Genomic DNA, 11121 nt, shown 5'->3' on the forward strand with positions numbered 1-11121 from the left:
GCTGTGGAGCATGCATGGGGAATGGTTCCATTTTTCTTTCACTAAAGAAGCATGAATTCCCAGGAGCTTCTACATGATTGGGAATTAAGGAAAGCAGCTCTTTGCCAAATCCAAGTGATGTTCCAGATCCAACAGACTCAAGCCCATAACTTTGCAAGCAACTGCTTTTGCAAGCATCTAATCCCAACCCGACTCCTAATTCAGCCAATGTACTGAAGGAGGGGGAGAGAAGAGGGCATGTGCACCCCAGGTCTCTGGTCAAACACTGGGTTACTCTGTGGTCCATCTCTCAGCAGTATTTGTAAGATGAAGGTCCCTTCTGGGGTATGTAGTAGGTTATGGCACATTACAACACCGATAACTTTCAGATGCTGGTTTCAGAGTGCCATTAGGTTGCTTCATAATTGCTACACCAAGGTATGGACCAAGTCCTGCTTTTCCTGTTTCAACTGTAAATGCAAAAGACGGTTACAGGGCATTATAGCAAACTGAGAGAGGTTTTGGCAAGCCAGCCAAGTCCCGTTTTCAGTTGTGTTTATGCAGCTCAGAAGCACTGAGACCTTTCAGTGCAAAGAGGGCCACGTTGCATCCTGCAACCTCCGGATGGAAGATAATTTCCTTTCCAGATTTGCCAGAAATATCCCCGAGTTCACATTTCCAGGGAATTCTACAAGTTCAGCCTGCTCCAAAAGTCTGTGTCTTATCTGTGGCCTGTGAAGCACAGTGTGGGTGAGGAGACTTCAGTTCATCAGCTTTCTTGTCTTTTCCCACTCCATTCTGTGAGCAGTGCCAAGAGCAAGCTGTGTTTGCAAAGGGGACACAGTTAGGTCAGGGAGGGAGCAGTAGTTTTAATAATTAAACACAGTCTTCCTCAGTGTTTCTGATGAAAAGAAGAGGAAGAAGAGGAGCTCAGCAATGCCTCACAGAGCTGCTGGTCTGCTGGAGGGGCACAGGGAAATGTAGGCAGTGTTGCCCTACGTGGTGAAATCCTCAGAAAGCATCTCACAGAGGTGAGATTTGAAGGTGCCTATTTGCCTCCTGTGATAGGAAAGCAAAGCAAGCCTTGGGGACTGTGTGCTACACACCCCAGAGCAGACAAATGCCACCCCAAGTGTGTGCATGCAGCAAATGCTGCACAGTGTTCAGTGGCTTGAAAAGAAACTGCTAGAAACCACTGCTGAATCCTGCCCATACACCCCGAGGAGCCCTTGTGCAAACACAACTGTTGCATTTGTTAAAGGCACAACTGCCACAGATGCCTGATTTCTCCTGCAAAACTTCTGCCACAATCCAGGGCTGTGAACATCAACTGCACAGCTGAAGTGTTTAAGGCTGCTTCAGGTTGGAGGATTGTATTCCCAAAGAGTTTTTAAAAGCTGTCAGTGATGCAGGGTGTCCCAGCAGATGGGCTGCATGATCTGCTCTATTCACTTCAGTCTGAAGGACCTGGGGTGAATTCAAGGCAAGGAAAGTCAAGTTTATAAATAGCCCATTTCAGGAAAAGGCACTTTCCGTTCTTGTGTCAGTATATGGCAAAGAATAAAGAACATTCAGAGCTGAAAAAGCCCTTCTCAATTTTTCAGCATGTTAACCTCTGCATCTGCTTCAGTGTGCTCAGCTCCCAGGGCCCGGAAGGGTGGCAGGCAGGGGACACAGCTTTCTATCCTGCAGCTTGACACGGCCAGCAGGCAGAGAGGAGGCTCCTTGCAGCACGATGCTCCTTGCAGCACGATGCTCCTTGATGCACGATGCTCCTTGCAGCACGATGCTCCTTGATGCATGATGCTCCTTGCAGCATGATGCTCCTTGCAGCACGATGCTCCTTGATGCACGATGCTCCTTGCAGCATGATGCTCCTTGATGCACAACGCTCCTTTGCAGCACAGTGCTCCATCAGCTCCTTCATTTCTGCACTCCAGATCGAAGTTGCGTGAGAACTCTGAAGAACTTGAGCATGCTGGAGGAGCGCTGCAGTGCAAGGCGATGGCCTTGCATTAAAAGACCTTCCTATGCTTTCACAGATCACTGGAACTCAGGCTAAAATATACAACATTGCAGGAATAAGAAAGAAAAAAAGAAAAGAGAGGTAAATCCTCTGTCATAGTGTAAGAGTGGCAACAAGACAGCTAGGAGAAAAGGGCTGGACCCTGCAGCTCCTGCTCCAAGCACAGCAGCTCGGTGCAGGAGCACCACATAGCACCAGCACACAAGGACCCGATGTAAACGCCAGGCATCTTGCAGGCTACTGGGTTAAAGAGGCTGTTTCAGAAGACCTGTCCCTTTCTGCAGGGTAGCTCTGGCACTCGGGGTCACCCAGAAGGCCCACGGGGCGCTGCTGCCTCCCGGTGGCCCCGGCGAGCAGCACAGCCCAGTCCAGCAGCAGCGCTGGGCGAACTGGGAGGCTGGGTGAGCATCGTGGATCGCCTCCGGGCAGTTTGCTCCTGGAGCAAGGCTGGATTGATTTAGCAGTTAACGTTCATGCCTGCTGTTGATGGAAGCTCTTTGTACTTAGAGAGTGAACGAGCACCCATCAGGAAGCTCGAGCCGTGCTCCCTTCCACCATGGATCATCAGTCCATGTGTGCAGTGAAATCTCATGACCCAGAGATTCCCTTTGTCATTTCCATTTTTATTGGTTCTCCCACCCCCCAAAAATAATAATAAAAAAAAAAAACAACCCTATTTCTGGGTGCAGAAAAGCACCCAAAGAAGATGCTGGTCCTTTCAGGCAGTGCAATGCGTAAATTATCAGGCCAGAAATTTACACAACAAAACGTCTCCAAGGGGCAGGCTGGTTGTCTGTTGCTCCTTCAGGGCTGGCACTGACAAATCAGAACAAAAGAGCAGCAAGAGAAAGATCACTTTTTCTCCTTGATGAGAGCATCTTGTTCATCAGAGGACAGAGGGAGTGTGGGGTTTTATAACAACAAATGCACCTCACTGAAATGGAAGCTCTTTCAGAAGAGCAGCTCACCCAGGAGAGCAGCTGTACAGCTGAACTATTGCAGTGTGGTTACGAAGTCACACAGCCGAGATAGAAACCTGGATTCTTATTGTGACCTGGTAGCGTGAGATGGTCCATCAGGAAACTCACTAAGCCTCCAGTTGGAGACATTCTTTACCAGCAGCGCTGGAAGCACGGAGGTAAATCCTCCTGCCATGCATAGCTGACACAAAAGACCTTCAGTTTATACACATTTCTTGTGTGACACGTGCTGAAGTTTCTCAGTGTCTTACATATTCAGTGACTGGTTCCAAGCAGGACCTCCTGTTTCCATGGTACAAAGGCTCAGCAGAACCTCCTTATCTCCACAGTTCAGAGACACAGCTTTGTTATCTAAACAAACTGCAGAGCAGGGTTATCCATCGATGAACACTAGCAAGCTTAACAATGTTGTTACAACTGATAACACGTCCATAGAAAATACATATAATATAATCTTTCACAGTATTGGTTCTTTCCTTCAGACTTTGTTTTTATGTCTTGACAACAGTTTGCTTTGTTGGTGTATCTAAAAGACAACACATCAGCACAAGTTACTGCAATCCAACACCTTCATACTTGTTTCTCTTCGATTTACTTTCTTAAAACTTTCTTAGGAATGTAATTCAGCAGATTTGGGGAGGATCGTAAAATCAGAGAATGGCCTGGGTTGAAAAGGATCACAATTATATTAGGGCTGACAACAGCAGGACTAGGGGAAATGGATCCAAGTTGAAGGAGGGAAGATTTAGGTTGGATGTTAGGGGGAAGTTCTTTACTAGGAGAGTGGTTAGGCCCTGGAACGGGCTGCCCAGGGAGGTTGTGGATGCCCCGTCCTTGGACGTGTTTAAGGCCAGGTTGGACGGGGTCCTGGGCAACCTGATCTGAATGTGTATGTTTGGTGGCCCTGCTAGGCAGGGGGGTTGGAACTACATGATCCTTGGGGTCCCTTCCAACCCGGGTGATTCTGTGATTCTGTGATTCTGTGATTATCTCCAGTTCCAACCCCCTGCTGTGTGCAGGTCGCCAACCAGCAGCCCAGGCTGCCCAGAGCCACATCCAGCCTGGCCTTGAATGCCTGCAGGGATGGGGATCCACAGCCTCCTTGGGCAACCTGTTCCAGTGCCTCACTGGATGATTTTATGATGATTTTATCTTCTACTTCTCCTGGAATGCGTTCTATTTCACATCAGTCTGCGTCACAAACAGGTTCAGTGTGGGAAATGACCGAGCTGCGCTGTGTCCCATCCATGCCTGTGTTTTGTGAGGAGCCCCGTTTGCCCACAGTCTTAACATGATGTTGATCCATTATGGATCCCCTTCACAGCGCTCACGGTACAGCAGTGGACGCACCAACAGACACACAGACAGCCCAAATAAAGCACTGGCCCGCACCAAATCAAAACTGAACAGCTTCACCAAAGTGCCGAAAGCCCCGAATTGCCCCCAAAATATCTCCCAAACCACCCCGTACCCGCAGGGCTGTGAGCACGCCAGAAGTGGCTGCGATGCTGCCTCCCCGCAGCCAATCACAGCACGTGTTCCACCTACTGACAGCCTGGAAAACCAATAGCCGCCAAGCTTTCACTTTTAGCTTGCGGAGTGGCCAATGGGGAAAGGCAAACAGCAGCGAAGCCGGCGTGAGGAGCACTCCCATAGGGCGGGACCAGGCGGGAATCGAAACAGAAACTGTCAGAAGCTCTGTGGCACCCATGGAGCAGCCGCTGCTGTTGGCAGCTGCGGACGGGCCGGGGGGGAGCATACGGCTCTCCCCCCGGGGTCTGGAGGCTCTGCGGGCCCTGCCCGCTCCCCTGCACGTGGTGGCGGCGCTGGGGCCGCCCGACGGGGGCTCCGTGTTCCTCATGGAGCAGCTGTCGGGATCGGGCTGCGGTAAGGGAGTGGAAGCCGGGAAGAGGGGAGAGGGGACCCTAAAGGGGGTCGGCGGAGATCTGACCCCGCCCTCTCCGCCCCATCCCTTCCGCTGCCCTACAGGCTTCCCCGGCAGCCCTGGGCTGTGGATGTGGAGATGCCCGCACCCCGAGTGGCCCGACCGTGAACTGCTGCTGCTGCACGCCGGAGGATTCCTCGGGGGCGAGGAACCGGAGGTAACTAGCGGGGTCCGGGGTGGGGCGGCCCCGATCCGCCGTCCCACTGAGCGACCCCCAATTCTCGCCCCTAATTCCTCCCCCCTCGCAGGATGGCGCCGGGCTGCGGCTCTTCATGCTGCAGCTGCTGCTGGGCAGCGTGCTGGTTTATGGCAGTGGTGACGGCAATGGTGACGCACAGGAACAGCTAGAGCTCCTCACGTATCCTATGTTCGGGGTGTGGTCCTTTTTCCCCTTTAGGTCTTTCTTGTTTGTTTTCCTGTTTTCCTTCACTGTGCAGCTACGCCCAGAAGTTGCCACACCATCTGCGCCTGCTGGAGGAGGAGGAGGATGAAGAAGATGAAGACCATCTGCTGCGCTTCGTGCTGCCACCCTTCGTCTGGAGCCTGTGCAGCACAGCCCAGGCACCCAAGGATGAGGAGTTGTTGGGGGATGAGGACCACAAGCTGGAGCCAGCCCTGCGCAGCCCCCCAGGTGCGCTGTGTCCCCAGTTGCCATGTCCCCAGTCCCCACGTCTCTGCATCCCTAGATCTTCACAGCCACCTCTTCCACTCCTGTCCCCATGTCACCCAACTGTCTCTTTGTCCCGACAGGCCCTGTGGCACGCTGTGTCCTGACACTGTTCCCTGAGCAGAAGCTGTTCCGTGTGTCCGAAAGCAGTGCCGAGGGCCTGACCCAGCTCTGCACCCACCTGCTGGGCTGTGATCCCAAAACAGAGCCTGGAGGGGCAGAAGTGGGCGGTGCCTGTGAGTGGAGGTTCTCAGGGTTTATGGGGGTGATACTGTGGGACCCCCTCTAAGGATGCCATGTTCCCAGACCTGGCAGCGCTGGCAGAGCGAGTGGTGGATGCAATGCAAGAGGATGCAGTGCTGCGGATTGGGCGGCTCTGCCAGGAGGCCAAGGAGATGGCACAGCAGGTAGATGGGGGCACAGAGACACCATGGTGTCCCCATGTCCCCACACCACATTGTCTCCATGTTCCCATGTCCTAACACCGTGTTGTCTCTGTGTTCCTACACTGTGCTGTCCCTACACAGGAGACTGGTGACAACTGGCCCACAGCCACCAACTTTTGGCAAGATGACACTTTCCTGAGGAACACTGACAACAGTGACACCATCCCACAACAGGATGACATCCCCCAGGCCAGCACCTCCCCACGACATGATGACACCGATGGTGACACCACCCAACGGCAGGAGGATGCGGCCTGGGTGGAAGCACCATCCCCCCACCCACTGTCCCCGATGCCAGCCCCACTTTGCCTGGTGTACAACGGTGACAGTAACAAACTGTCACTCAACCCCAGAGCACTGGCAGTGCTACGTGGTATCACCCAGCCCGTGGTGGTTGTGGCCATTGCCGGGCCCTACCGCACTGGCAAGTCTTTCTTGATGAACCGGCTGGCACAGCGGCGTACTGGTGAGCTGGTGCAGGGGAACCACATCCATGTGGGGCATGTCTGGGGGCACTTGGGGGATTTCTGATGGTTTCACTGCCCACAGGTTTCCCGTTGGGCCCCACAGTGCGGGCGGAGACCAAGGGCATCTGGATGTGGTGCCTGCCGCACCCACGCCAGCATGGTGTGGCACTGGTGCTGCTGGATACCGAGGGGCTGGGAGATCCCCACAAGGTGGGTGCCAGGGGTAAGCAGACCCAGGCCCTCTCACAGCCTCCTGGACCCTCCTAAACGCAACTGTGTGTGCAGGGTGACAACAGCAATGACGCCTGGATCTTCTCACTGGCAGTGCTGTTGTCCAGCACCCTGGTGTACAACAGCATGGGCACTATCAACCAGCAGGCGCTGGATCAGCTGCGGTATGGGGATGAGCGGGAGGGTAGTGACAGTGTTCCCATGGTGGTGACAGCGCTGACGTGGTGATAACACTGACATGGGTCTTGCAGGCTGGTGACAGAGCTGACGAATCACATACGCGTGAGGGTGGAGAATGAAGATCCAGCAACTGAGTTCAGCCGTGTCTTCCCCAGCTTCGTCTGGGCCGTGCGTGACTTCACACTGCAGCTGCGGGAGGGCAAGCGTGTGCTGACTGAGGATGAGTACCTGAAGGATGCACTGGTCTTAAAGTCCGGTACGGCCATCACCATGTGTCACCATATGTCCCTACGGGTGGTGGCACCGTGCTGATGTTGGCAATGCAGGGAATGGGCGCGTGGTGCAGGAGCACAATGAGTTGCGGCGCTGCCTGTGCGCCTTCTTCATAAACCGCAAGCTGTTTGTGCTGGAGAGACCGACGGCTGATGCAAACCTGGCACGACTGGAGGAGATGCGGGAGGATGAACTGCAGCCACGCTTCCGGCAACAGGCAGCTGCCTTCTGCCAGCACATCTGGGAGAAGGCGCCGGTGAAGGAGTTGCCAGGCGGGCGCCGGGTGACGGGCACCAGTGAGTGGCGGTGGCATGAGGATGGTGTGGCACACGGGGGATGTGTGTGGGTGTGATGCGTCTCAGTGATGGTGTCTCCCACAGTGCTGGCTTCCCTGGTGGAGAAATATGTGGCTACCATTGTGAAAGGTAAAGTGCCTTGTGTGGAGAGCGCAGTGACAGCACTGGCAAGGACCGAGAACACCGCGGCAGTGGCAGCAGCAGTGGCTGAGTACCAGAAGGGCATGGATCAGGACCTGGTGCTGCCCACGGACTCGCGTGCCACTTTGGTGGATGTGCACCGGCGCTGGGAGCGCCGTGCTGTCACCATCTTCCTGTCCCGTGCCTTTGCTGACAATGAGCGCACCTACCAGTGTCAGCTGATGGTGAGTCACTGTCACGCCGTGGGGTTCTTGGGGCAATTTCTCTTTGATTCAGACCTGTTTTGTGGTGCAGCGACAGCTGGAGGCGGCCAAGGAGGAGTTCTGCTGGCGCAATGAGGAGGCATCGGAGCAGCGTTGTCGGGCGGTGCTGCGGGAGCTGTGGCAGGACGTGGAGCACCATCTGCAGTGTGGGGACTATACAGCACCAGGCGGAGCACAGCTGTTCCAGGATGATCTGTGCCATGTCCTGGATAAGTACCAGTGGTGGCCTGAGAAGGGTGTTAAGGTGAGTGGGGTGTGATGGAGCCTGGTGTGGCGATGCAGGCGGTGCCTCATAGTTGTACCATCAGGCGGATGCAGTGCTGGACGTGTTCCTGCAAGATCGTGAGCCACTGGCACAGGCACTGCATGCGGCCGATGCTCGCATGATGATGATGGAGTGGCAGAAGGAGGCAGCAGCAGCCAAGGAAGCAGCAGCCAGGGAGGCAGAGGCAGAGTGCCTGAAGGAGCAGCAACGCAGCCTGGAGGAGCACTGCAGGCAGCTGCAGCAGCAACTGCTGGAGGAGCAGCGCCTGCGGCTGAAGGAGCAAAACCGCCTGCTGGAGCACTACCTGAAGGTGAGCGCTGTGACAGCTTTGTGTGGTGGAACCAGCATGTTGTGGCTGTGCCATGGATGATGGTGTTGTGCAATGGTACCAGCAAACGTTGTGGCTGTATTGTGGCGTTGTGCAGCGGTACCAACAGCACTCTCTGTCCCACAGGAACATCAGGCACTGATGGAGGAGGGTTACAAGCATGATGCAGAGCAAATGCAGCTGCAGATCAAGAGGCTGAGGGAGGAGAAGCAGAGCACTGAAAACCACACATGGATTGTCTCGGCTGTGGGCCTCCTGGTCAACGTGGCTTCGCTCTTCCTGCCCGGCGTGGTCGGCAAGGCAGCGGACATTGTAGGCAAGCTGATGAAGCGCATCCTGTAACCCAGTCACCTGCCTCTGTGACCTGGCTTCAGCTGAGATGGCGTTGAATTTTCCTTCATTGTGTTTATGCTGTGTTTGGGCTTTAGGAGAAAAACAGTACTGATAATGGACTGATGTTTTAGCTATTGCTGAGCAGTGTTATACAGAGCCAAGGACATTTCAGTTTCTCAGTTTCTCCTACTGCCCTGCCAGTGAGGAGGGCTGTGGGGGATGCAAGGAGTTGGGTGGGGACAGAACTGAGATACCTAACCTGAACTGGCCAAAGGAATATTCAGTATGATATGAGCCTGATAATTGCTAATTATTATGGCATTTTTTTTGCACAGATATTTCAGTGTTTTCTTGGAACTATATCATTTAGCACTTGATATTTATGTGTCAGTCGAGTTGTTTACCATCTCCAGGAGTTGCACTGAAGTTGTCATTTTGCTGTGCTTTGTGATTTTGGCTTTCAGTATGATAAAACTGCTGACTGGGAACTAATCTGGTGTTTGTGCTCAACGCTGTAGTGATCTTTGTACTTTAGGACCTGTATCTTGGATGCTATGAGTAATTACGCTTTGCTCTGTCTCCTTGTGGCACCAGGCTACAGAGGGAATAAGGGAGAACACTTTCCACCCACTGACCAAAGGAATATTCCATTCCATAGGACATTGTACAGAAGGACAGCTTGAAAAAGTGAGAGGAGTTTGTCAGGTGGGCTGCTGCTGCTTGGGGACTGGCTGGAAAACAGTCAGGGCGCTGACCCTCAACCCCACGGCACTGCAGGAGGTGCTCCAGCCCCCGGTGATGGTGGCCGTCAGGAGCCCTATCACAGTGGCAAATGATGAAACACCTGGCCAGCCTCAACCAGGGCTCCCTATCCGTTCTGGGAACCTTCTGGGGCATTCTGTGGATTTCTGATGGCTGGCCCCCAAAAACAGAGCTGCGGGTGCAGGGCAACAGCCACAATGATGCCTGGATCTTTGTGCTGGCATTGCTGCTCTCCAGCACCTGGTGTACAACAGCCTGGGCATCACTGACCAGCTGGGCAGGAGCAGCTGCAGTATCCTGCAGGGACTGGAATGGAAGTGGGGGAATTGTGGTGAAACTGGGAGATTTATGGCAAAGAGGGACTTGGGGCAAAGCTGGGGGATTTGGGATGAAACAGGATTTGGGGTGACGGGAACTTGGGGCAAACTGCAGGATTCAAAGTAAAGCTAGGATTTGGGCAACCAAGTATTTGAAGTGAAGCTGTGGGACTTGGGCCTTGCAGGAGTTGGGATGCAATGGAGAGATTTGGGATAAAACTGAAGGATTTGGCCAATGTGAGACTTGGGGTAAAACTGTGGGGTTTGGGTAATGCAGGATTTATGGCAAAGTTGTAGGATTTAGAGCAACATGGGACTTGAGTTGAAGCTGTGGGATCTGAGGTGAAAGGGGGGATTTGAGGAAATGCTGAATTTGGGGTGAAGCTGTGGGATTTGAGCAAAATGAGATTTGGGGGATCTTGTATTTAGAGGGAATGCAGACTTGGTGGGGTAATAGGGAATTTAGGGTGAAGATGTAGGGTTTGGGAGATGTTGAATTTGGGGGCAGGATGCAGAACTGGATTTGGGGTGAAAGTGTGGGACACAGGAATCAGGGTCTAAAGGCAGGTACAAGATACAGAGTACAGCTGGGCACTGTAGGAGGGATGGGTATAAGGGGAGGATGCAGGATTTGGGGGACTCATTCCAGGGACAAATTCAGGGCTCACTCCCATGTGCTCTGTGGGGGATGCTGTGGGCTTTGTGGATCCTTGCAGGGACTGTACATTCATGCTCTTCTTTCCAGCTTCATGTGGGCAGTATGAGACTTCACCCTAGTCCCAAACGTGGGTGTACCAATCTCACCCTGGGGTGAGGATATAATGACAAAAGGACAGCGATGGGTCATTTTTCAAGCAGGGAGAATAGGCAAAAACAGTTTGAACCAATTTCAGCTGTTTCATCACTGAGGAAGGGTCACCATGCAGGGTGCTGGAGTCATGGACACAGAAAAAGAGAACATCTGTTAAATCAGAAACCAAAGGGGGGTCCATGGGAAGGAGTAAATTCACATGTTGCAGATCTGCTAGCTTTGAATTTAGATTCTGACTGATGGGAACTGGGGGTGGCCTCCAAAGAGTCCCCAGCAGAACCTCTGGTTACAATAAAGTGGGGAAAGAGCACAAATTCAAGACAGAAACCAATCAGAAGAGACTGATTAGGTGTCCTTAAAAAATCCTGTGCCCAAATATGGACAAGGTGAGTAATGGGACACCTCTCCAAA

General features: G+C 53.3%; 1 protein-coding gene across 1 annotated transcript; it reads left to right on the plus strand.

Moving 5' to 3' along the window:
* The first annotated feature begins 4679 nt into the window (after positions 1–4679).
* On the plus strand, positions 4680–9308 carry LOC122187766 (guanylate-binding protein 1-like). The gene is made up of 15 exons (XM_042885568.1): positions 4680–4872; positions 4975–5087; positions 5179–5288; positions 5368–5561; positions 5681–5833; positions 5904–6004; positions 6125–6509; positions 6593–6720; positions 6796–6905; positions 6993–7177; positions 7248–7490; positions 7575–7855; positions 7926–8138; positions 8203–8469; positions 8614–9308. Exons 1-15 carry the CDS (start codon positions 4695–4697, stop codon positions 8827–8829), a joined length of 2877 nt encoding a protein of 958 aa, XP_042741502.1. The 5' UTR covers positions 4680–4694; the 3' UTR covers positions 8830–9308.
* The last annotated feature ends 1813 nt before the right edge of the window (positions 9309–11121 follow it).

This window comes from Lagopus leucura, unplaced genomic scaffold (assembly GCF_019238085.1).
Source record: "Lagopus leucura isolate 7727_CA_CO unplaced genomic scaffold, USGS_WTPT01 Super-Scaffold_100051, whole genome shotgun sequence".
Lineage (NCBI taxonomy): Eukaryota > Metazoa > Chordata > Aves > Galliformes > Phasianidae > Lagopus > Lagopus leucura.

Excerpts from the sequence above, each read along its gene's own strand:
- LOC122187766 (XM_042885568.1), top strand. The coding sequence starts at position 4,695 with ATGGAGCAGCCGCTGCTGTTGGCAGCTGCGGACGGGCCGGGGGGGAGC. Across the intron at positions 5,088-5,178 it reads TCGGGGGCGAGGAACCGGAG|GATGGCGCCGGGCTGCGGCT; the intron begins GTAACTAGCGGG and ends CCCCCCTCGCAG. Across the intron at positions 5,562-5,680 it reads AGCCCTGCGCAGCCCCCCAG|GCCCTGTGGCACGCTGTGTC; the intron begins GTGCGCTGTGTC and ends TTGTCCCGACAG.